General features: G+C 38.4%; 3 protein-coding genes across 3 annotated transcripts; 2 read left to right on the forward strand and 1 right to left on the reverse strand.

Moving 5' to 3' along the window:
* Positions 1-6,766: 6,766 nt before the first annotated feature.
* Positions 6,767-8,461, forward strand: LOC111894632 (uncharacterized). Its single transcript, XM_023890722.2, has 2 exons — positions 6,767-7,618; positions 8,267-8,461. Exon 1 carries the CDS (start codon positions 6,852-6,854, stop codon positions 7,608-7,610), a length of 759 nt encoding a protein of 252 aa, XP_023746490.1. The 5' UTR covers positions 6,767-6,851; the 3' UTR covers positions 7,611-7,618; positions 8,267-8,461.
* Positions 8,462-9,103: 642 nt separating this feature from the next.
* LOC111894631 (amino acid transporter AVT3B) lies at positions 9,104-10,830 on the reverse strand. The gene has a single exon (XM_023890721.3). The coding sequence runs from the start codon at positions 10,560-10,562 to the stop codon at positions 9,258-9,260; it is 1,305 nt and encodes a 434-aa protein (XP_023746489.1). The 5' UTR covers positions 10,563-10,830; the 3' UTR covers positions 9,104-9,257.
* Positions 10,831-14,574: 3,744 nt separating this feature from the next.
* On the forward strand, positions 14,575-15,177 carry LOC111894607 (eukaryotic translation initiation factor 1A). Its single transcript, XM_023890690.3, has one exon. It carries the CDS (start codon positions 14,600-14,602, stop codon positions 15,032-15,034), a length of 435 nt encoding a protein of 144 aa, XP_023746458.1. The 5' UTR covers positions 14,575-14,599; the 3' UTR covers positions 15,035-15,177.
* Positions 15,178-27,632: the final 12,455 nt, after the last annotated feature.

Below are 27,632 nucleotides of genomic sequence, written 5' to 3' on the forward strand. Positions count from 1 at the left end.
ACTCAACTTTTTAAGCATCTTCACCTTCTAACCAATAACAGACTCAACTCTGTTTTTGTTCATTTTCCTTTTAACAATCACCCTCCTTCAACAAGACAACAACCAATTGATTTTTGCCTTTTGCTTCAAAAAAAGATTCTTCTTCAAAATAAGCTTTATTGAAATGTTTTAAACAAGCAGCTAACTGAACATTTAAAGGATCACCATGAAGTTTCAACTGAACGGCCTCCAGACCTTATGAGAAAGGTGACCTTGGTTCTGGTTCCATAAAAGTTTGCGAATTGGTTTTTTTGAGAATTTTAAGCATTTGAGCAAAGTGAAACATACATTTTGATCCCACCTTATTCCGCAACTTTTCCACCAGCTCAGGATTTAAGAGTAAGGACATTGGAGAATTTAAAGGGTTTCTTGATTTACAATTGCTTTTTTTATTTGGAATAAAGGAGTTGATAAAAACAGAGAGAGGCTGGTGTGAAAATGATTATAGAGGGCAATATGGTCTTTTTTATTATTATTATTAATGGTACCTGTTACAAATATTATATGTGAAGTTTCGAGGTTATTGGAAAATTCTAAATAAGGGAAATAATTGGAGGAGCTGGTACAGGAATAGAAAAGCTTTTTTTGGGTTTTATAATTTCTTATGGGTCTGGTGCAGCATTTTGTTTTCAATCATTTCTTGTATAATTTTTTTTTTTTTTTTAGCCCTTGAAGATAATGGATAAGTAGAAAATAATAGAGAGCGATGGCTTCAAGATTATAGAAATAGCAATGTCCTTTTGTTGATAAAGAAAAAAGATGAGAAGATAAGAAAGGGAAAAAGGAAAGTTGGTTGCTAAAAATGGGTGCTTTTGGAGTTGGATAATTTCTTGTCTTGATTTTTGTAGATTAGTTACTTTGAAGAATTTTGATGATTCTCAAGATTTGTTTGGGCCGATTATGCTTAGAGTTTAGGGTTTTATCATTCAAGCTTTGGTTATTATTACAGAGTATGAATCCAATTTTGCTTTATGGTTCCATATGAGCTTGTTGATTTCTAAAGTTTTTCAAGTCAGGAAGAAAAGATAGAGGTTGCGTTTTTTGAAGCATGGAAAAATTGAAGACATAAAAGTGGATTATTTTTGGCTATGGAATTTCATAAAAGTGGGGCCATAAGATATGATTCACTTGCCTAAAATAGTTAAATGGCCATATACTATACTTTACTACTCATGCTCCCATCCATCATCACAATCTCTTCTTTCATTTACAGCCATCATCTCTACACTAATCTCCAACAATTATTATTATTATTATTATTATTATTATTATTATTATTTTCCAAAAAATGGTCATAAAATATGTTTTACACATGCATTTAATGTAAATGTAATAAAATTGAGACTATGACACGTTTGCACTTATCTTCCAAGACCTGCATAGCTTCAGTAAATGGCTAAATGCACCTCCGGTGACAGTGCTCTTGTGGATTCTATGTAACTGAACCACAAAATAAAAATAAAAAAATAATAATTAAAGTAGAATGCTATTTGTTGCACTTATAGATAAAATGATCTTTGACATGTTCGAAGTGCCACCTTGTTCTCCCATCCAGGCTCCCTAATGCATTCCCTACAAAGAGTACAAGCCCTTGGTCCAGCCACAGTTGTCCTCCCATCATTTCGACAAATACAATCAAGGCTATGTTACACTTTTGGTCCCTGAGTATAGCTACTATTTGCAATTTTCATCCCAAAAACTTCTCTTGCAATTTTGATGTGTGTGAATATCGGCTGGCCACACTAGGATGTTCCGATGGACGCCGACGACGGCAAGAAGCAGTGCTATCGGCGGCAAATATGCGAACCAAACAGGAGAATCAAATGTGTGTGAATATCGGCCGGGTTGGAACAATACTCTCTTTAGATTAGAGTTAGTAAGATATTAAAAATGTAATTTCTAATAGGGAAATTGAGACATCGAGTAATCTAACATTTTTTTAGTTATATATTAAAAAAATAACTATAGAAAATTATTTTTGAAAAATGACCATTCGGTCCAGAATGTAGACATTCTAGGCCTATATTTCGAAATGGGTAAATGGGTATAATGATATGATTCGGTAACAACATTTTGAACTGACTTTCATTTCAGACTTCATTTCGAACTCACCTTCATTCCGGACAATATTCAGACAACATCAAACTCAAATAATGTCTTCTTCTAACAATAAAGAGATTGAGTGTTTGTGGGTAAGTGTCGATTATTTTTATAATTATATGTTTTTATTTATGATTATATGTTAAAAATAGATATTTCCGTTTTTTTTATGATTTTATGCGATACATAGGTATTAATCGTTTTTCTTCGAAATTTATTAGTTTTTAGGCTATTGTAGAATTATATGTGGGCATATATTTGCACTAGAACAACAAATCTAAAAAAAAAATTAATTTTGAAATAGTCCGGAACGACTCCGGAATACGAAGACCATGTCTGGAATCTGTAGAACAAGTCCGAATGCGTAGAGGTGTTCCGGAATACTATTTTAAAAAGCGTCGACATACAATCATTATAGTCTGGAATGTTCTCCAAAAAAAGGTATTTAAGTTGGAACATGCGACAAATGACTAATTATAATTCATTTCATTCTCGCATGACTAAACATACGAAGCAGTTGTCACTACGACCTGCAGACCTATATTGGGTCGGAAAATCATGGCTCGTTTACACACACCACTACATGCGGCCATGTTTAGGGGATCCTGTTTTGGTGCTATGTTAATATGTCGATGGGTGTCGAATGTCACCCTTTACTATTTCATTATCTTATATGCAAGGAATGTAGTACTTATCCTCGAGTTAACCTAGAGGAGCTTCTATTTCCGGTACACGACTACCGGGTTTGCTTTGATACGAAAGCTTTTTGGTCAAATTTGGGTAGATTTGAGTATTTGACTAAGGATGAGTTTCAGTTTGGATTTAGGAAGCTTGGGTTGGCTGTTTTGTTGTTGAGGTAGCTGTTAGGCTTCTTTTGAATAATTCAGGTGAGTCTCCTCATTGTACTTGTGGGTCGAAGGCACCAATGTCGACCCACTCGATTATGTTATGTAGGAAGACCATGTGGTGGCTCCTGGAAATTGTATGCAAGACCAGGATCTAGACCCTGACATTTATATGTAGGATGCTAGTTGTCTTTGTGATCCTTGCTTGAAAGACCAGGAGGTGGCTCTTGGCACTTGTTTGTAAGACCTGGGTTTTAGCTCCTAATTTGGAAAGAAAAGTCATGATACATATCATGACATGATAGTGATTGTAAGACTATGGTTGACACATAGCATTCTCTATTATATGTATGGTATGTGGTATTTGGGGAACTTAGTAAGCTTTGTGCTTATGGTTTTACGTTTATGATTTCAGGTACTTCCGGTTCCAAAGGGAAGGGCCCGACGTAACTGCACAACATCCCCCAGAGTTTTCCGCATTAGTTATTTGTGATTTTTACTCTGATGTTTAAATGATATATTCACTTTGACTAGTTTTGGATCAACTCATTTGTATGGTGTATTATTTTAAAAATCAAATTTTACTATAAAATTTTGGGACGTTACAAGTTGGTATCAAAGCCTTGGGTTGAAAGATTCAGGCACACTTTCAGGGGTGTCTGAACTTAAACTTAGGAATTGGTAATCTTTTTGAAAGAAAATGAATTTTCTAAAAGATTTTTTTATAAAGAAAAGGGGTGCGATGCGTGCAATCAGTCTATCTCAAGTAAGTGATTCCCAAAATACCCATATATGATGTTATGCTATATGTTATGAGAATTGCATGCTAGATTGGGGCCAAGGATTTGCTCATGATTGCTTGATAAAACGCAAGGAGAAATGGTTGTATATGCTTGTTGGTTAAGCTTTTAGAATTGCATGCTAGTATGGATTTCTGTTGGGTCAAAAATATGGTTTATACTTTACTTTTCTAAGAAAATGTACTTTTCCGTAATTTTGTGGCTGTGTACGGTCGTACACGTGTGTACGGCCGTACACAGGGTGTGCGGCTGTACACACGTGTACGACTGGAGGTCCATATAAATAGATGTAATGGGTAGAGGAGTGTATGAAAAGAAGGCTAGAAGAAAGAGAAAAAGAGGAGCATATTGTAGAGAGAAGAATAGTGTGTGTGAGAAAATCTATTGTAAGGAGCATCATCCAATTGATTGGGATTCTGCACCATCAATTGGATCTGATTGATACACAATCAAATTGGGGACTTACAATTTCAGATGTTAGATAGAATGACCTGATTAGGTGATGCACTGGTTTAGATTATTCGATGCCCGAATGTTGCTTTCTTTTTTATTTGTGGGACTCATATTGATGTGAGATAACTATTACATGAATATGTTAAGTTACATGCGGTAGAGGTTAAATAATCTTAGAGTGATTGACTTGGCCTTATTGTGCAACTCTTGTCTGAGTCTAATCGATGTAGGGTTGAGTCTTTTAGTTGAAGAATTATCTATGCTTTATTGCATGTAATTGTATTCATGAAGTAGTTAGCTGACATCAGTAGAGGTTCTTCAGCAGCTGATGGTGGGATGGGTGAGGAATCCTAGGAAGTATTTAGTGTGATTGGTGCACTGTTTAGCATGTGCTAGAAGTATCAGTATGAGAAGGTAACTTAGAGGATTCAGGATGATTCCTTGAGGAAAGTATGTATAGGTGTGGAAGGTAGTATTGGGATCTTAATACTGAAAGCACATGATCCGTACTCGAATCAAGGGAAGTCATGAAGATACTAAGGGGCTTGTAGAGTGTGGGATTTTTCGAGTGTTTATGATGGTTTGATATTGTTCATTTTTAGTATGGTGGTCACTCAAGGAGATTCTGGTGATGGTTCTGGTTCGGGTTCAGGCTATGGGGCTGAACCGCTTGATGAACAAATGTGAGAATTCATCTTTTCTAAGATTACCCTCAGTATTCTAGAGCAGACTCCTATGATCCTTGTTACGATCAAGGAGGGCATTATGGAGATTCTGGATGAGCATCTAGGTGCATTCCGTACTAAGATGGTGGTTATGGTGGGTGCACGCTTTTCGAGAGTTTCGTGCATGTCGGACTCCTGAATTCTTCGGGAAGAAGGACCTCGTTGTTAGCAAGCGATGGTTTGCGGACATCGTAAATGCCTTACGGACTAGATTTTTCCCCCGAGGGGTCGAAGGTCATATTTGCATCCTGACTACTGAATGCCATATCTCATGACTAGTGAGAGGAGGTAGACTACGCCTTGGGAGGCAAGGCTGTCGAGACGATGACTTGGGGTGATTTTGTGATGAGATTCAGGGTTGAGTTTGCACCAGTGATCAAGGTTCAACAGTTGACGAGGGTGTTTGAGGACCTTCACCAGACTACTGAGGCTGTGGCGGAGATCAATGCCATGTTCCACAAAAGGGCTTTGTTGGTTCCGTAGTATGTGGCGGATGAGGAGATGAAGAAGACGAGGTATCATGACATGCTGAAGGATGAGATTTGTGAGTTCGTGAGTATGTCGATATGAAATTCCTATAATACCCTTAATACTTTTTAATAATATTATTAATAAGAATGGCCCACCCTTCACACTTTATCATCTCCCTCCTCAATTTCTCTCTCATTCCCACTGGCAAAACATCGTAGGTCCTCCCAACCTCCTATTCTCCAATTCTCCAAACTCTGCGTAAGGAAGCCTCTAATGTCACCATAAACTTCGGTGACCTCCTATATCGTTAGTGCATCAATTTCCTCGAATACATGAGAGCTCTACTCCTATGATGAAGATTTGAAGTGGATCAAATTTAGAAAAAAAAACCTAGATCCTATCTCTTTGTGACTTTAACGTTAATTCAACACCACTGTCACTGCCTTACTAATGTCACAATCTCCACACCTCCATCGCATTTACTAAAATTGGAGCCACAACCACCATCTCCTACACCTTTATACTCTTTGAAACATGAATCAGAGCAAAACATGAACCGCTTTCACATCTCACTAAAACTAAAATTGGAGCCACAAACGACCATTTAATTTTAGCGACAGACTCGGTTTCTGGATCTAGATGATGTGAAAGTTGCGACACGTTTTAGGTTTTATTAAGCATTTGTATTTGAGGTTATGGTTTCATTTGAGTATCATGTTTTAATTTCAATTTCAAGTTTTGATTATGATTTGAGTTGCATGTTAGGTTTTGAGTTTATGAGGTGAGGATTTGGTACTGGTCGATGGTAGTGGTGGTAGTGAATGTCTTGTTTATGGCTTTATGGCTTCAACTCGAGGTCTTTTTTTTGTGTTCAATTGAAAGTGCAAGGTTGTGGCAACGATGTTTCATGGCGGAAGTTGGTAGCGTTTGAAACAAAGGTAGTAGTATGGATCCGATAGAGAAGGGTGTGAGTGATGGGCCGCATATGTTTTTATTAATTAGTTTTCTTTATAAGATTAATAATAAATAAATATATAAATAAGGGTATTATAGTCATTTTAGCTTTGTTAGGGACGGAATTCGCAACAAAATAATACCATAGGGATGATCCAAATGTAAAAAGAATATCAGGGACCAAACATATAGTTTTATCAAACCACAAGGAAAATTTCAATAACTTGTTTAAAAGTTATTGTTAGTTTGTAACACTATACTATACGGACCAATAAATATTCTCTTAGCTAATCTTCTACTTACAAGTGTAAAATCAGAAAACAATTAAGAAAAGATAAATAAAGAGAAAATTACTAATTCCATATGTCATTATTTTATTGAATTTTGTCACGCATTGAACCCTATTACAGACTCCATCACATTACCGCCATCGCTGCCGCTGCCTCGCTGATTCTCTGATAGCAATGGCGCGGATAACAGACATGATGAAATTGAAGCCATTGACGTCAACAATAGAAACCCTAGGCCACCGATTCCTACAACAATGTTCCGTCAGTGGAACGGCTAAAGGAAAAGGGAAGGTGAAGGCTGGGGTAACCCTAAAGAGATCGAAAATCACTATAAAGAAAGGTCAACAAGCACCAGATCCGTCGGCGACGAAAGGTCCGAGGAAAGGCCAACTTGAACAAATGATTGACGATTGCTTGCAGGCAAAAGCGCCGGTGAGGTTTCTGAAGCCTAAGGAACGAGAGAGAGAAGCTGAGAGGGAGAAAATGGGATTGATTTCTGAAGATAGGAAACAAGAGATTGCGAGCTTTAAGAAAAACAAGAGTAAGGTAAAAGATGATGACCAGAAATCGAAATCTGGGTTTATCGGACCGGAAGGTTTGGATCTTGTAACGTTAGGGCTTGTTGACGCTGATAAGATTCCTAAATACGAGTTGACGGTTGAGGATGGGAGGAAGTTAGCTAAGGAGTATAGTAGGGTTTTGATGAGGAAGCATCGAGCGAGGCAGGCTGCGGAGACAGGGCTGTTGAAGTGTAAGAAGGAGGCTATAGAGGCGTTGCCGGAAGGTTTGAGGGAGGCGGCACTGGTGCCGGATATGGCTCCTTTCCCGGTGAATAGGTTCATGGCAACTTTGACACCACCGATCGAAGGGTATATTGAGAAGATCAACGAGGCAGCGAAGAGGCAGAGTTCAGTTAAGGGGAAACTCAGATGAGGGGAAAGGTTAGTACTAATATTGGCTTGATTTGTTGTTACATACATGCTTTTGTGACTTGACTTGATTATCGAGTGTTGAGAAGTTGATTTTTATATCATATGATTATGTCTTGTGTCAATGGAAATGCATATGAAGTACATGAGTTGCTTATTAGGTTCAATATGGCTGGAAGTTTTACATGATGAACCAGGTTAAAAGTGATGTGATTGTTTACAGTCATATGATTTTGGCAACGAATCCAACATTCATGTGAAGTAGATATGATGATTTTGACAGCTATGAGCATTTCTTTCTGCTGTATTTGAACTCATTGTTATGTTATGCTTTTATGGTGTATATATAGATTACGATAGGATGACAAGAATATCAAATATATACCACATCCGGATACATTAGAATTAAATTGCTTGTGAGCTAATAAGACATAACATATGTAAGAGTAACTTGAGTCTTATTGATTGATTATACGAATGCCCCATTTTGTTTTGTTTTGTTTGTTGACAAGAATAATACTACGGGTTATTTGAGATAATTTTGCTACATTTTGTATATGAATAGTTTGATAGGGAATTATAATAATTTTTAATGGCTGCTGATTGGATTGGTTCAGGTTGTGACTTGTGACTTGTTTATGTTTCCTTAAATTGATGCAGGTGCCAGGTGGTGGTATAATACATCTGTATGCTGTTTGTTGGTTTTCTGCAGTTTTGCCCCCATTCATCAATTGGTTTTGTTTTGTTTTGTTATGTTATTTTGATGTTGACTAGAACAAGAAATAGAACTAGATGATGCTGAAAGAAAGAAACCACCATTCCTTTCAATAAATGATTTCACTAATTGGTTTTATATAGATGATGCTTTGAACCAAGAACAAAAAAAAAAAAAAGCTTTTCTCATCAATATTTTTATAGATTATAGTGTGCGTAGCATAATAGTAGAGACTAAACTAGAGATTGTATTATGGGCTACTCACTCGTCTGTCTACAGACTTCCAATGCTTGTGGCTGGAAAACAATGTGTACATAATATTTAAAGATCTTACGGAAAATGAAACCAAACATACATGTATGTATAACTCTAAACAAAATATAAAAACAGTACAATCCATCTAGTCTTTATTTTTAATAATAAATCTTCACTTATTTTATTGAATGAAGACAAGACCAACATTTCATGTCTCATATCTCTCTGACTGACCCGGTATATAATTTGGCTGGATAGTTTTAAGATATTCGTTTGTTTGTAATTATTAAAAAGTTATTTAATAGGGTCAAAGTGGGATATTGACGAGCTATACTAAACCCAATTTGAGGTTTATATCGGTTTATAAGTGTTTAATATGTGTTTATATCGACAAGACTACGAAAAAAAAAAGACAAACCCAATTGAGTTATGTTGCACATAGAAATATTAAGTCTTAAGTTTCTCAAAAGAAAGATATTTATTTTTTTCACACTCAAGACTCGAGAGTTCAATTTAATCCCCACACATGACAAAATGCAGATGTAGAACAATTCAATTAAAATGGAGCTCACCCAAGAGCCATCGGGGACAAAAACATACAAAAACAAGCTATTCTCATGTGATTGAAGACTCTCTCTCTCTCTCTACTATCACAATCATGTAATAGTGTTTGATGCCTTTTCATGCTTTAAATAGAATTTCAACCAAAGAAAACCATGTTCCCAACACACCAAGAATAACACCCAAAACAATCATCACCAAATCCCACATAAGTTCCTCCTTCCCCAACTCGTTTTTGAAGGCATTGTAATGAAATAGAGAAGGCAACACCAAACCCAATATGCAACAAGTACTACTCCCAACAAGCGATAAAAAATCAGTAAAATTTGGAACAAAAAGAGCCACCAAACTCACCACCATAACCAACACCCATCTCATCCATAAACAATACCTTCCTTCCCAATACCTTCTTTCCATTACCTCATAAACAGGATTCATCATCAACGGAAACGTGAAAAACAGATTTATACAGAGTCCCAATTGTACCATAGAACTAAGAACACCTTTACCCATATTAGCAGTAATAATATCTCTTGTGTTTTCACCAAAAGCAAAGTAACCCAACACCCCAAAGAATCCATACATGGCAGCAATGATCATCATCGCCCATCCCAACACCGCTCCAAACTTTTTCTTGTCTCTGGCTTCTGATTCCAGTGGTAATGCCATTCCGATTCCTTCGAATGAAAAGAGGGCCACTCCGAGACCATAACAGAACATGGGAAAGGTACCAAATGCGTGGACATTTATGGTGTTTTTCAAGAAAACGGTCACGTCTTCCACCATTACGACACCCATTGCACTAACGTCGACGATGTCAGCGAAGATACTCAAGGGGGCTAAAAGGGTTAACGTTGGAATCGCGTTTAATCCTAACTGGAATGGGAAACAACTCCAGATGTAGAACGTTTTGGCTTTCAATCCCCAAATGTAAGGGCTCGTGTTTAAATAATGGGGAGATTCGGTTGGGGTTGCATGGAATAGATTGGCTAAGGTATTACCGATGAAGATGAGGTATCCTACGCAAAAACCGGCTTGGGATGCTATAATCATTACATCGACGGCGAGACGACCGATTGGGCCACAGACGGCGAACCCCAGATCGCCGAAAGAATTGATTTTGGAATATGTAAGAGGGGATTCGAGTTTTCGTCGGGTTACGATGAGGAGCATCATGCCACGGTAGGCGAGGCCGGAGACGGCGAAGATCATCACGAATCCCGTGACCCAACCGGTGCGCATGAAGGTATAAGGGAGACCAAGAACGCCGGCACCCACGATCGCGATGAAGACGTTAGCGAAGGTCTTGGGCGTCGACGACAACGAATCGTCGTGGTTTCCGAGAAGAGGGGAGTCTTCCCGAGGAACCGATCGTGGGGGGGCGTTGGAGGAGGAAGTTGCCTCATGTTTCTTGTCGAAACCCATGTTGCATAAATCTACACGACGGACGATCGCAATCCCTTTCTGCACACTTCTGGAGAAGATGATCGATTGAATTTGGGATAAAACAGCATAGATCAAGAATTAGTGATGAAATAAAATGGTGGGTCGTGGGAGATAATGAATCAAAAGGAAATTAATGGAGTATTGTGAGGATTTCAATATAGGAACATGTGAAAAGCTGCTTGCCTTTCACCTTTTTCTATTTTAAGATTTCCTTCAATGAAGGTTTTTGCCTTGTAAAATATGCCTACGTTAATTTGGAATTTTGTGGTGGGTATAGGTGGAATCCGTGAATGGATGAAATTTGCTTGGTTGACATTCTTTACGCACAATTTTTAAACATCACATTTGAATTTGAGTCAAGGATATATATACAAACAAATTGTTTTCTTTATCAAAATTGTCACTAGATTATATATTATTTATTATGTTGGCTGATTACGTAAAGTATGTAAGTTGAAACTCAATTAAATATTGTACTATTACCTAATTACAAAAAAATTCATGTCTATTTTTTTTTTATATCTTCCGGCTAGTTTTGATTAAATGTTCATTTTCTATTGGCCAACAGGTTAACCATATAGTTATAGTATCTTTTGAATCAAATCACATTAATAACATGTATGTATTTTGGTTTATTTGTTGCATCAAAATCTTATTTATGATTGCTTTTATTATTATCTTGTAAGATTAAGCTTATGAGCATGTTTATTTTTTTTATTAACAGGTATGTTAAACATAGTCTAAATAGCTTTTGAATCAAATCACATTACCAACGTATTTTGGTTTATTTGTTGCATCAAAATCTTATTTATGATTACTTTTAGTATAATCTTGTAAGTTTAAGTTTTATTTTTTAAAAACATCTTACTTTATTTTACTTAACTATAGTATTATTATTATTTTTTTTTGGAAATTTATCTCCTAAAAGTACTATACAATTATAATTAAAAAGATGTATTACTCCCTATGGTTTGGGGTAATTTGCATGTTCAGTTCCTAATTTTTTTTTCTTAACTCGGACCATCCGTATAATTTCGTTTTATTGCGTGTTTCGTCTCTTCCACACCTAAAATGACTATACTACCTTTATAAGATTTTTTTTAAATATTTTAATTAGGTAACTAAATATTTAAATAATAAATATATATTTTTAATTAATTTATTATTAACCAAAAAAGGGTCCACCCCCAAACCCCCATCCATATGAGCAAGTCTGTCAAATCGGGATCTTATATATGATCGTTTTTCACTTTGGAAGATCGTGATCGTAAGATCCTATAAAAAACATATTAAAACATAAAAAATACAATTTTAGCAATCTCTTAGCCATTCAGTTAACAATAAATAGTTTAAAACATAAAAAATACATCCCATCATCGTTCCACACCTTCGTTGGAGTTCCATCACCAAAACGGTTATGTCGCCCGTCTATCGTCACCGCCCATCCCACCCTGTATGAAATCCTCTTTGTTGCCTCTCGTTCCCATCTTATCCCCTGAACATGCACCACCTTCTATTAAATATCCTTGTTTTGCAGGTTTGATGATGGTGGAGTAAGAGAAAGAGAAAAAGAGAAAAATAATCAAAAATCTATTAGGGGAAGAGCGGTCTTCGATACAGAGCTCACTTGGCGTTGTTGATTTTATAACATGGTCGGCGGTGGTTGATAGATTTGATTTTCAGTAGGGTCGATTCATTAATAATGTTCGCCTGATTTTTGAGTAGCAGATCCGGAACGCAGGGTCGCCTACATGATTAAAATGTTTAATTGCTTGATAGTTTTATCTTAAGTGTTCCGAAAGAGTAAATCATGGGGTGGACACTATGTAATACCCACAGATTTGGGCCAATCAATCAATATATAATAAACGTTAAAGATGATTTTTTGATAAAAGTAACCTTAACCAAAGTTATTTTATATGTGACAAAGATTCCTTACATATAGAGAACGCTGAAATCTGTTTTCAGATAAAGAAGTTATGATTCTTCAAAGTTTCATGATTAAACCGACACGACTCTGCTTATCGAAAATAGTGAATTTTTGATAAATTACCTTTTTACCTAAGTGATCTAAACGAAAGTCGTAGTAGTGGTTAAACCGAGAGCGTGCATATAGAGAAAGTCAAAATCCTACTTTGTGAGAGGAGGTTGTGATTTTTGGAAGTTTTAGTGCAATAGTACGAGTACATAAATCAAAATTCAAATCGGTTAATTGTTAGATAAAACAATCAACCCGTCGATATAAAGACAGTCGAGAACATATTTCGTATGAAGAAGTTATGATTTTTGCACGATCTTTAACAGTTTAAACCGGTCTAAATATGAGTTTTGTAAGAACAAGAATTAGATGTTGAGACCTTAATGAAAGTTGTAGAGCTCGTTGATTGGTATCCGGGGATATAAAGAACATCGAAAACGGAGCTCGTATATGAAAGTTATGGTCGTCCGAAGATCTGCGAGGAAACCGCCTGGGATGATGACGTGGTAGCACCGGAGTGCGCTATGTGGCATGGTCGGACAAACCCCTCTCTTTCGAGACAAGGCAATGTGACCCAAGGATAAAGCGACACGTGACAACATGAAAATGGTGACACGTGGCACCATCTAGGAGGTTATGTGGACCTCCAAAAATACGACACGTGGCGAAAGAACAAAGGAGCCAACACACTGGAAAGGCATGAAGCGCACAGTATTATGCGCGGCCCGTATAGTCATTTTCAACACTATAAATAACCTTTAGCTCCCTCATTCTCTCCCACACCATTTAAATCTCTCTCTCTCTCTCTCGACTTACTGTTGTTTTGGTCCGAATCTTTCCTTGGTGTTAACTGTATTTTGGCTAATTATGAGGTCCTTGAATGCCCGACAACTAACAGCTATCGCTAAAACTTGTTTAAGTTAAGCTACACTCTTTTTCTTTCAGTGTAACTTATATTTATAGTCATAAGTTGTTATTATGAACCTATAAATGAGATTTATTAGTAATTCCAAGTCATTATACTTATTGATCTACTTGCAGGGATGATGTCTAGGCTTGATTTAGTGAGATATTTAAAGTGGGATTTCCAAACAGTATAATATGTATACCAAATGAGCCCTACCTCCGATATGATCCTACCTAGTTGTTCCTTACTTAATAGATCTTGATGTAGACATTGAGATTAGTGAGGAATCTAGACTATCATTAGTCACCAGGAATATAAGACTAAGACTTAACGATATCCGTACCTAGGTAACGTCAGAAGAAAATATAAAGTACCAAGGCGAAGTTCTTCTCGAATTCCTAAGCATCCACTTTTATCAAGTGAGTGCATAGTTACATTCATCTTACACATGGATATGAAGCATTTAGATAATTGAATGTTGTATGTGATCATGTGCAAAGATGTTCTGTTAGATGAAATATTATAAACATAAAATTTATATGATATATACCTGATGCATGCACAAAGTACCTACTTAGTTTTAAATTTATAACCTAACAAACTTTTACTATCTATGCACCTATATGCAGTGTCCCTAGTCAGTTTATATTGTAGCTCAGGTAAGTCAGGTGTCGATCATAGGGAACAGAATTCAATTTAATAAATTAACTACTTCTAATTAAACTATAAAACAAACTATGATTTAGGGGTTTTTACTGATTTTTCAAGATCAGATTAACGTAATTTCAACTTGCAAACAAGCAAGCAACAAAAACAAGGCAACTTCCAGAATTAAAAGAATACTTCTATCTAGATCAGATTTCACTTTCTCCTATGGTTGATTTCTAGTGGATATATTATATTGATTACCAATTATCTAGCTCTTATGGTCAAATTATTAGGCCTATCGATTTATGGATGACAAGGCAATGGTCATGCTCAAGTTAAACACATAATTAATAATAGCACAATTAGACTATGAATGATATTAGTTACTCTTCCATGGTTAAGTTAAGCACAATTGGACTATGAATGATATTAACATAATTGATAATAGCACAATCGAACACAGATACCAAATCCACCGCCATCATGCCAAAGAACAAAGGAAAGGGAGGCAAAAACCGCAAGAGAGGAAAGAACGAAGCCGGCGACGAGAAGCGTGAGCTTGTATTCAAGGAGGACGGTCAAGAGTATGCCCAGGTGCTCCGTATGCTCGGAAACGTCCGTTGTGAGTCCATGTGTATTGACGGCACTAAGCGTCTCAGCCATATCCATGGTAAGATGCACAAGGTCTTGATCGCAGCTGGAGATAACATCCTTGTTGGGCTTCGTGATTACCAGGACGATAAGGCGGATGTCATCCTTAAGTATATGCCGGATGAGGCAAGGTTGTTGAAGGCGTACGGTGAGTTGCCGGAGAATATAAGGCTTAATGAGGGTATTATTGGTGGACTTGACGACGAAGAGGATGGCGCTGGTGATGATTATATCAAGTTTGAAGACGAAGATATCGACAAAATCTAGGGTTTGTAATTCATCCGTTTCTCTTCCGATACGAATTCCAGTTTTTGCATTGATTATTGAGACTACTTAAATAGGATGTTTTTAATGATCCCCTTTCGATCTGATTCCCATGTCTGTCTGTGAGGTCTCTGTATTTACAAAAATTTTCTACACAACAAAATTAAATACAAGCTTAGATAAAAATACAACTTTGTGCTACAAAATTAATTTCTCAATCTCCACAGTTGATGCCTAATTTATTTACAGAAAATATTGTTGTCTAATTTTTGAATTCTGGCTTCCGCAGTTTTCAAATTGTGATGGAATGAACAATTAGGAGATATATTCATGCAATTAATATGGTCAATTAACATATAAAATCTGATTTATGTGCAATATAAACTAGAACTAAAACATGTTAGGGTTTATATATCTCAAACACAAGTACATCAATAATAATCATCCAATAATTGAAATCAACACATAAGTATCAAGCTAATCTTCACCAAACAAAAGTAAAAGACGATTAGCCTCCCATTGTAGTAGAAAAACACATTAGATCTAAGTAAAATAAGCTAGACATAAGTTTAAATAGCAAACCAACTAGATCAATGTTGAATATCTTCTAAATCTTCTTCAAACCTTGAGCTCTCTTGAATTTCGACTTCCTCTGGGTTTCTAAGGGTTTATAATCACAAATAACCTTAGAAAACCGAATGCATCTCTCCAATTTCGACCTAATGACTGAGATTTTATATTTGTGGAAATCTGTCCACCACGTCGTGGTTGGCCGCCACCACGACGCAGTCTTCGTGTTTTTCCCATTTTTGCCACAACATAAATGTCACGAACCTTCTATAAGTCACGTCACGGTTGAGGCACAACGATGTGGTCTTCAGTCTTCTTTCTTCTTTTCTTCGTTTTAGCTCCAGTTTCCTGCTTCCATCTCCTCGTATGCTTCCTTTTTGTCCCGAGCAAGTCTTCGCAACTACAAAACAAAATTTAAACATATTAAGTACCTTTTGTTCCATAATAAACATAATTATAGCTAAAAGTATTAGAATTATGCATTGAATATATAGTTAATTATACATATATTAAAATACCCCACACTTGATATTTGCTTGCCCCCAAGCCAAAATGATTTTATTATCATCATATCAAGACTTTAGCTACAAACATCACATAAAACAATCCATTTTGAGCCTCTACATTACTCCAAGACCGCTATGCATGTATTTGTGTCTATATTTTTGCTAAGAAATTCCCTAATCCTAAATATTCACAATCTTCATAAAAACTAAAAAAAACCCTAAAAAAACATATGCTTAAGCAATGGAACTTAACTTTAGACCTTATTGGTTAGAGGTGATAGTTTAAGGTGCAATGACTACATATGTTCTCCTGGATACATTTTTGGTACACGGTGCTAGACACGTTGCGACCCTCAAACTAAGCAAGGTCGTGTTTTTGTTCCATGATTTCACTAGGATAGGAAGCCACAAATACATATACTGGCTTAAATAAACATTGAAACTCGCAGTGGATCGTCCCACAAACACTAGCAACCTAGATCTCAACATAACAATTTTTTTTAACTAGATTCAATTTAATTATTTTAAATCTTTCTAATATATTTTTTTTAAAATCCTAGCCATTTTTCAATTTTTAATATCAGAATGTTTGCTTTCATATATTCAATCCCCTACCCCACACTTAAATGATGCAATGTCCCCATTACATACTAAAACAAAGAACATATAAATTAAATAAGAAGAATTGGAATAGACTCCCCTTGGGTAGTAGTGGCGAGATCGAATTCTCAACAACACTCTTACTTTCTTTCTTCTCTTCCTTCGATTCCATTCTTGTTCTGTAGCCAGATGAAGTGTTACCTTTGAATTCATTGTTGCTTTTGTATTTAGGATTGAAAGGCCTCTTAATGAACTTTTTCACTTTATTTTTTGAATAAAATGCCACAGCCTCATCCTCAGAATTCACCAAAAATCCTTCATCTTCAGAACCATCTTGTTCAACAGTTTTGATCTCAGAGGCCTTTGTTGATACTTTCGACATTAAGGCCAAAGGACCTCCTAGACTCATCCTTACTTCTTCAACAATTTCATTGATTTCGCTCTCATGAGCTTTGAGCACATTGTACAAATCTCCCAAGGAATAGCCGTCAAAACTTTGATGAGTATTTATCATTAGGCTGATGTTCCTCCACTCCTCACGCAATCCCATCAGAAATGTAAGGTTGTATTCGAGAGTAAAGCGTGTAACACCATTGCGATATCACTTGAATATCAACTCATTCAAGTGATCATATTAGAGTTCGATGTTTTCATTTTCCTTCTGCTTGAATTCTCCTAGTTCAAGTAAACATTGCTTCATTGAGCTCTTCTTCGTCTTCTCACTTCCTTGATACTTTTCTTTCAAAGTATCCCAAATCTCTTTTGCAGTCTTGCATCCTCAAACAAAGTTGTAAACAACTGGTGGAAGAGCACCGAGAAGTCCACAAAGACACTTTTTATCATTAGCTTTTTGTTTATCAGCATGCAAGGCAACATCAGCCGAAGAACCATCGGTTCTTACTTGTTCTAGCCTTCTTTGATCGTAATTTCCACTCATAACACAACACCACAGATCTTCGTTGATCTCGAAGAGATAGTCTTCCATGAGATCAACCCACTGCTCATAATACTTCAGAATGAGCATTGGAATCTTACTGGAAGATCCAAGCAGATGATAAAAGCTAGGCATAATTTTCATGTTGAAATTCACCATTTTCTTACGGACATAAATGACTATGAGATTCAGAAAAAGAGATCTAACAAATGAATCAACCAGAAAAATGATAAGAAAACACTTAATCTATCAAACCGATTGCAGAATCGAAACAAATCAATCAATTAGAACAAGTTTTCTTAATCTATAGTGCGGAAATTTTTGAATCTGAAAGAGCGATTCAAAAACTATTGAAAAAGACGAGAAAATAGGTATTGGTTGAAAGTATCCTACTCTGATACCAAATGTAGTGCGTTTGAATTGAGTTTAAAGAATAAAATCAAGAACATAAATCGTTAAGAACACAATCGTAAACAAGTTTTGTTTGGCTCTTTGATTTCGTTTGAAAGGGTATACAAGTACAAGAGAGAGAAAGTGAACTAAGTGCTCAAGAGCTGCTCTCTACTTCTATACTAACCCTATTTATAGGGTGATACAGACTTCCAAAAATTATATAAAGACTAGACATTACGCTTCGACATCTAACAATGCGTTACAAAATACGTACATAGCGAAGTACTAGACTTCGACACTACACATACCAAATAGGACTTCGACACCTCACTAGACATTTCGACCCTTACACGGAGGTTGGACAGAGGAGGGTTGTCGATGGAGGCGGCCAATATTCTTTGCTGGTATCACTTTTAGGTCATTATGGGAAGAAAGAGAGGAGAGGGTATGAGCGTAATTTTTTCCAGTCAGCGTTGTTTCAAATCCGACTGAGAAAGTAAGATGGAGCAGACATTCTGACTGAGAAAGCTTCTATCAAAGACATGGTATCTGACCGAGTCAACCCAAATCGCTGACTCGGTCCCAGTCAGACGGATATCAAATGAGGCCTTAGTAAATTTCACTAACGACTTTTATTCGTTATTGTTGAAACTTTTGATTTGCTCAAATTGTTTAATAGTGAGGATTGAAAAACAACTTAATGAGTCTATCAACTTTTGTTGTGATAAAGAAAATGAGTTTTGTAAACCAAGTATTATTAGAACATCTTAGGAGTTGTGGAATCGATTCCGAATTCATTCCGTCGAAATCACTCACTCGTCATTTGTATGGTTCTTGTCGCACATAATCACCTGACCACTTGGATCTATCTTATAATGTTCAAGGTAGCCTTCGTATTCTTTAGTAGGATAGGATCACCTGGCCACTGGTTGAATGTCGATAGTATAAGTTTTTGAATAGGATAACACAAACCTTGCAGTCTGTTATATGATGTTTTTAAAGAACTATTTACTTTATAAAATTTTGGAGTTATGCTTACTGCAACAAATATATATTGAATATATATATTTCCAACCAAACAAGTAGATTAAATGCTTTTATTAGACTACATATGTAATGGTTTATCCTTATCTAAAAGGTATAGAGTTTATATAGTCTATCCTAAATGATTGTTTAGGATGAAGTTTCTACTAATCCCACTAATTGTCATTCCAGAAGACATATACTTAGAAACTTCTTTTTCTAAGTGGGAGCAATATAAAACTTTAAGAGCTAAAGAACCATAAGCTAAATGCATCATAGTTTGGAACTAGCAAGTTTTTCAACTATTATTGAACCTATTTAATAGTTGATCATAAACTAATAAAACACATAAAAATGCATTCATGTATGATTATCAAGTATGGGCTTGATTAATCTTCCTCGATATAGTATGACTATAAAGAGTAAGTGAGTTTTCAAAGGACAAAACATAAATGGATACAAATCTTTTAAGATTTAAGCTAACATCTCGAAGTAAGAATCTTCTTTCTTATAAGAGGATTACATAGTGTGATTTTCTTCAAAAAATCAAGACGACTCGTGTATTTTTATATGAAGCTAGTGGGAGCTTAGTAATATTCATAGTCTTGTATGAAGTTAACATACTAATTTTTGGAATAAACATATATATATATATATATATATATATATATATATATATATATATATATATATATAGATCGATCATGTCAACTTAAGAGACTATGTAAAATAACATTATTTGTCAAAGATTTTAAAGAGCTTAAGATATAAGACTCTGAGAGAGTTTATCTTGTCAATACCACATGACTTGATTTTGAGCATCCCTCAAAATCCTAGTAAAATGTTTTGAACTAGATAATATGATTGTATTCCATATGCCGCTGCAATTGGATTAATCATATATGTCATGATTATGCATGAAGGCCAAATAAGTCGTATGATTAGAGCATGTGGAATAAATACCAACATAAATGCGAGAATAAGTCATGGTATGACTTATAGCAACATTCTAAGGTACTTTCGAGAACTAAAGAAATATTTCTAATCTACGGAGTATTTGAAAGAAAGTTGTGTTTAAGCTGTTACACATATGCTAAACTTTCAAATAGACTGAGATGATTCTCAATCGCAATTGGGCGTGTCCTCATTTTAAATGAAGGTGAAAGTTACATGGATAGTGGTTCCATGTAGATTTTAATTACAGTTACACATCCGAGATAGAATGCATTGTTATTCGGGGAACCACATATAAAGATGCTTAATGTATAGTTTATTATGACTATGAATAATCTCATTCCGCAAGTATTGGTATCTAAGTCATATTTAAGCATTTAATACATTCTCAATAGTTTTCTCTATATATGAGTTATATATATAAAACTAAAAATGTTGGTATTAGCAAAGTTTATACAAATCAAGTTTGTCAAATCTACTTAACTAAGTTCCTCCATTAGCTAAAACATGAAAGTCATGTTGATGTTGCAGGACCTTGTTATCCTAAGTGGATGTATTTGACTGAAATTTAGTATTTGGATATTGGAACAATAAAAGCAACATATGTTGCAATGAGTTGTTATATTAAATATAGTCTTTCATTACATAATTGTTACGTTCTATACTACATGTTTAATCCTTGAATAACTAGGTTATTCTAAATGTCCATAGTCATTCATAGTTGTGGGAGCATCTATGAAGTAAGACTAATATGAGCGGATTGGTTGATTTTCATAGAGATTAAAATAGCAAGAGTTACTACCAACTTTGTAGATACTTAATTAGGAGAATAGGTATTGGACATGACCCGCATCAAAATCAATTTATCGATCGTAGTCATGAGTGATGTTTTGATCAAGATTGTATCTTTGTATTCTTAGACCTGAAATACATATTTGAGACTTGATGTGACATCCCCAAAATCACGGCCAGAAAAGACCGGTTTCATTTATGCTTTTAAAATAATATTAGAGTAAATCCATTGATTCAAAAGAGTTGCGGAATTTGTCCCCAAAACATTACATGATAAAATAAGATTTATCAAAGCATTTCTTAAAGAAATGTACTTTCATTATATATCAAAACTCGGGATGTCATTTTCCGGTACAGACACAAAAGCATAAACAATAAAACATAGACGTTACACAGTTATATACAACTACTGGTCTATAAACAAAAAAACATCTTCACAAGTGCTCCAACTTATGCTCTCGCGCCACTACCTGTAATACAAAGAAACTGATCAGTGGGTTAGGTTTGGGAGCCTGGTGAGCATATAGGGTTTTCCAACCCACAATAAATAACTATATTTAATTTTACCAACCAACAATAACCCGATTACCCATTCCCGTTATCCTCACTTTACGTCCCTATGACAACAACTATTACAAGGGACCTGTAGCACCAATATTTTTCAAACAATTTTTCGCATTTTAAAAAACATATTTTCATTCATAAGCATTATAAAATCTCATCGTTTCACATATCAACCTAAATAATACATCCCAAGATCATAATGTATACAAACTCCTCGTGTGTGTACTGATCATGCCGGCGCCTTCCCGCGATCCTCACTGTTACCTGAAACACATAACACCAAACACTGTAAGCATGAATGCTTAGTGAGTTCCTCAAAATACCACATGCAACACCTATTAGCCACTCGAGGCTATAACTCTGTATGACCCTCTGGTCAAAGTGTCTCAGTGGGACCCTCCGGTCCCATAACTCTGTGGACCCTCTGGTCCTAACTCTGTAGACTCTGAATCACATATAGCACATAATCACATAGATAACACATAGCATACAATATACTTTGTCAAATAACTCTAATTACCACTTTAGGTAAAGTATAGTGAGAAGACTCACCTCGGGTAACTCGGTAAACCTCGAACTCTGAAATACTACACTAGCCTCTGCCTAATCACATAAATAGTTACTCTAATTAATACAACTTCTAAAGGCTATGCTAACCCCTCTCTATAAGTTCTACAAGAAGGGTAAAAGACCATTCTACCCCTCTAATGGCTCATAAGTCCAAACACTGACTAAACCCTAAAAGTCAACAAAAGTCAACGGTCAACCTTTGACTCGACTCGTCGAGTGCACTTGGGAGACTCGACGAGTCCAAACGGGTCCTATGAGTCCTTCTAGCCTCTCTTGGCTCGTCGAGTCATCCTTCCACTCGACGGGTTCCTCTTGTCACGAATCGCGGGGCAACCCCGACTCGACTCGTCGAGTCCACTTATGAACTCGGCGAGTTGCCTCCATGATCATACTCAAATGACCTTTTGAGGTCAGATCTGTTTCTATAATCCATAGATCTAATCTTCCTAAGCATAATAATCACGTAAAGGTCGAATCTTGGTACACATGCAACAACCCCAACGCTTCCTTTGGTGAAATAACTACTAAAAGGGCAACCTAAGTTCATTTCCTCCATGAACCCACATAAAGCAGGTTAGCTAAGGCTCTCTGGACCTCAAAAGGTTCGGATCCAGAGTCTATCACTCAATGGGACAGCTTAGGGTATAGAAAACCCTAAAATTCAAGGATCTCATACTAAACAGAAAAAGGGATCGATTTTCTACCTCAAAGTTGTAGATCCAAGCTAGAAACCCACTGAAATGCAATCCTCTTGACCTCCCTTTGTTGGAACACTTTCTACTTTGCAAAAAATCACACCAAAAATGATCAAAAGGCTCAAACTCTCTCACAACTCGCTCATAATCGCTAGGGTGTCTCTCTCTGGACTGGTAGCCGCAAATAGAGGCCATAAAGGCCTTTAAATAGGGCATAGACCCCGAGAATTAGGGTTTCAATCCACAGTGCAGACTCGTCGAGTCCACCCTTTCTGACTCGTCGAGTCCGTTCATTAATCCAGTCAACAGTCGCGGTCCTACTCGTCGAGTCTACGACTCAACTCGTCGAGTCCCCCACTAGAATCAAACTTCGCCCTCGAAGTCTTACTCCTCAAACAACTCTGGATGCTGCTCACGCATCTCTAACTCCGGCTCCTAAGTCAGATCGGACCCTTTACGATGTTGTCACTGGACCTAAACCAGGGGCACCTCCTTGTTCCTCAGAACCTTGATCTTCCGATCCACAATCGCAACTGGTCTCTCAACATAATTCAGGCCGGCATCCACCTGAATATCCTCCAACGGTACCACTGCCGTCTCATCGGGTATAAACTTCCTCAACTAAGACACGTGGAAGGTATCATGGATCTGACTCAACTCCGCAGGTAGCTCCAGACGATATGCTACCCTGCCTACCCTCGCAGTCACCCTGAACGGACCGATGTAGCGGGGCCCCGACTTGCCGCTCTTCCTGAATCGGATCACTCCTTTCCAAGGAGATACCTTCAGGAGTACGAAATCCCCCACCTGGAACTCAAGCTCGGATCGTCGCCTATCCGCATAACTCTTCTGGCGACTCTGAGCTGTCAATAACCTCTGTCTGACCTGTTGTATCTCCTCAGTCGTCTAAAGCACTAACTCAGTGGTGCCCATCACTCGCTGCCCGACCTCTCCCCAACATATGGGAGTCCGACACCTCCTCTCATATAATAACTCAAAGGGAGGCATGCCGATACTCGAATGGTGGCTGTTGTTATAAGAAAACTCAGCCAACGGAAAATACGTGTCCTAACTTCCTCCGAAGTCCATCACACATGCTCGCAGCATGTCTTCGAGCGTCTGAATCGTCCGCTCACTCTGACCGTCCGTCTGTGGGTGGTATGCGGTAGTAAAATGCAGCCTTGTACCCAACTCCTCTTGGAATTTCTTCCAGAATCTGGAAGTGAAACGCACATCTCGATCTGACACGATCGAGATCGGCACTCCATGTTGCGATACCACCTCTCTCACATATAACTCTGCTAGCCTCTCAACAGAAAAGCTCTCACTGATAGCAAGAAAGTGAGCGCTCTTCGTCAGCCGATCAACAGTCACCCAAATTGCATCGACTCCCCTCGCAGTCCTTGGCAATTTGGTGATAAAATCCATGGAAATCTGTTCCCACTTCCACTTGGGAACCTCAAGTGGCTGAAACTAGCCATGCGGACGCTGGTGCTCGGCCTTCACCCTGCGACAGGTCAAGCACCTCTCTACGAACCACGCGACATCCCTCTTCATACAGGGCCACCAATACTCCCTCTTCAGGTCCAAATACATCTTAGTGGCCCCGGGATGGATCGAGAACCTCGATCTATGCACCTCCTCCATGAGAATGGTACGTGCCCCGCCTTCATACGACACCCAAATCCGAACCTGAAAGGTCATAAGCCCACGGCTATCGGAAACAAACTCAGATATCTGTCCGATCACCCACTCTCTTTTGCGGTTCTCCGGTCTCATAGCCTCTACCTGAGCCTCCCGAATGGTGTCCAACACCGGAGTCATCACTGTCAATCTCAAACAAACATCTCGTAACGGGGCACTCTCCGCCCTACGACTCAGGGCATCGGCTACCACATTAGCCTTGCCCGGGTGGTACAAGATCTCACACTCATAATCCTTTACCACATCCAGCCATCTCCTCTGGCGCATATTCAAGTTGGGCTGATCCATCAAATACTTCAAGCTCTTGTGATCCGTGTATATGGTACACCGGACCCCATACAAATAGTGACGCCAGATCTTGAGGGCGAACACCACAACCCCCAACTCCAGATCATGAGTGGGATATCTTGTAACATGAGGCTTCAACTACCTCGACGCGTATGCTATCACATGACCTCTCTGCATTAGCACCGCACCCAATCCTGATATCGATGCGTCACAATACACCACAAAATCCTCCATCCCCTCCGAAAGGGCTAATACTGGGGATTCGCATAATTTCTAGCGAAGCATCTCAAATGAGGCCTGTTGCTCTGGGCCCCAACTGAACGTTACGCCCTTCCGAGTCAGCTTGGTGAGAGGAAGAACAATCTTGGAGAAATCTCTAATAAATCTCCGATAATAGTCGGCCAACCCTAGAAAACTCCTGATCTCTGAGGGGGATCTCGGCACCTCCCAACTCATCACCGCCCCAATCTTGGCCGGGTCGACCAATATCCCATTCTAGTTGACGAGGTGTCCCAAGAACTGGACCTCTCGTAACCAGAAATCGCGCTTGGAGAATTTGGCGTAAAGCCTCTCCAATCTCAGAACTCCGAGGATCTCCCTTAAATGCTCCTCATGCTGCTCTCTGGATCTCAAATACACCAATATGTCGTCGATGAACACGATCACTGAACGATCCAACATCGGCCTGCACACCCTGTTCATGAGATCCATGAACGCCGCCGGTGCATTGGTGAGCCTGAAAGGCATCACCACGAACTCGTAATGCCCATAACGAGTCCTGAACGCTGTCTTCTAGATATCCTCCTCACGCACTCTCATCCGATGATATCCAGACCTCAGATCAATCTTGGAGAACGAAGACGCTCCCTACAACTGATTGAATAAATCATTGATCCTCGGTAAGGGATAACGGTTCTTGACCGTCAGCTTGTTCAACTCCCGGTAATCAATGCACATATTGTGTGAACCATCCTTTTTCTTGACAAAAAGGATCGGTGCTCCCTACGGAGAACTACTCGGCCATATAAACCCCTTTCCCAGCAGCTCCTGAAGCTGCGAGGATAACTCTTGCATCTCTGGAGGCGCAAGGCGATAGGGCGCCTTGGCGATAGGCGCTGCCCCCGGAACCAAATTGATACGGAACTCCACCTGCCTCTCGGGAGGCACACCCGGCAACTCCTCGGGGAAAACATCCGGGAACTCACGCACTATCGGGACCTCATCGACCGACCACGGTCTCTCCGCATCTATTCTCGTATCCACCACATAGGCCATAAACCCACTACAGCCCTGCTATAAGCTCTGCCTCGTTCTAGTGGCCGAACAAAATGCTGACTCGAAATGGGTATCCTCGCCATAAACCGTAAGAACTCCCCCACTAGGGTCTCGTATGGTCACCAACTGTCGCTCGCATTCGATAACCGCACCAAACCTGCTCAACCAATCCATGCCCACAATGACGTAGACATCTCTCATCGCAAATAGGTCCAAATCAATCGGAAACTCAACGCCGAAGATCTCGAGTACACATCCTCGGATCACATCAGTGGCATACACCACTCTCTCGTAAGCTATGGAAACTCGCAAAGGTCGACTCAATGCCTCTCGACCGATACTAATATGCTGACTAAAGGCTAACGACACAAACGACCGAGTCGCACCCGAGTCAAATAACACCAAAGCAGGTATAGAACTCACAATAAATGTACCTAAACATATCATAATATAAGCATACCACCACCAATTCGAATTAAACAAATGAAAGAATACATACCAGCCACAACATCTGGTGCTGCGCGGACCTCCTTCACTGTCAACTGGAAGGCTCCCCCGCGAGCCTTTGGCGCCTCGGCCTTCATTGGCCGACTCTCGGTAGCTCGAACAGCAGCAGGGGTAGATCCCTGCGATGCTCCCTGGGATGACCCTCGCAACTGCAGACACTTGGCCTTCCGGTGTCCGGTCTGGTTGCAGTGAAAACAGACTGCAAACCTCTTGGGGTAATCCTTGGCCATGTGCCCGTCCTTGCCACACTTGTAGCAAGACCCTACTCTACGAACCCCCTCATGAACCTTTCCGTGGACTCGTCGAGTCAACCCACAACGCGGACTCGTCGAGTCGGAGTCGAGTCAACCCTTTCCGACTCGTCGAGTCCGTTCATTAATCCAGTTAGCAGTCGCGGTCCTACTCGTCCAGTCTACGACTCAACTCGTCGAGTCCCTCTCTTTTCTCAAAATAAAATGATAAAATATAATACTTGGAAATCCGGATGTTACAGGACCTAATCTAGGATTTTCATTGGGACGGACACTAATGCAAAGGGGTTTCCTCAGCAATGAATGTCCTAAGGAAACCATGAGGGGGATAGAATACAACAAATGAACACCCAAGTTCACTACACCTACAGGTTATGAGCCTGTTAGCGTTCCACTGAACTGTCTAGAAAAGTCCGTGGTCGTCATCCATATTCTGGTGGATGACTAGATCACAATCACATCGAGGCCTCTCATCATTTTTATTTCATCACATATCACTATCTACCCATGTTCTACCCAACATATTTGTAGATAAAATATACTTGTTTATATACAGCTTAAAACCTGTATAACATATTCATTCAATACTCATACCACATAACAAATAATATATAATCACTTAGCATGTATTTCATAGAGTATAATTCATATATGTGTATTATCAGAAGGCAACTACACACTTACTCGTATCATATATCTAAAACATTCATCAATACTTGTATTAAAATCGTGTATGTGAAAGGGACTATGCACTCACTTGATAAGATGTTTATCAGACATCACTACGACTCTAAGTGTAGTATTCTTCGGTGAAACTGTGATCTCTTCACACACCGGGCTTCTCGGGGATAGAGCTTCGGCTCGGGAACTCTGTTTCTTGGGATCTTCGGGGCTTCAGGACTCGCTTTGGGTGTCGAGATGATACCGGGGCTTCGGGGGTGCTTTAAGATGACCAGAGAGGGTATAGGGAGAGAG

Source organism: Lactuca sativa, chromosome 7 (genome assembly GCF_002870075.4).
Source record: "Lactuca sativa cultivar Salinas chromosome 7, Lsat_Salinas_v11, whole genome shotgun sequence".
NCBI lineage: Eukaryota > Viridiplantae > Streptophyta > Magnoliopsida > Asterales > Asteraceae > Lactuca > Lactuca sativa.

What these genes read in the sequence shown, in the direction of transcription:
- LOC111894607 (XM_023890690.3), top strand. Translation starts at nt 14,600, where the DNA reads ATGCCAAAGAACAAAGGAAAGGGAGGCAAAAACCGCAAGAGAGGAAAG.
- LOC111894631 (XM_023890721.3), bottom strand. Translation starts at nt 10,562, where the DNA reads ATGGGTTTCGACAAGAAACATGAGGCAACTTCCTCCTCCAACGCCCCC.
- LOC111894632 (XM_023890722.2), top strand. Translation starts at nt 6,852, where the DNA reads ATGGCGCGGATAACAGACATGATGAAATTGAAGCCATTGACGTCAACA.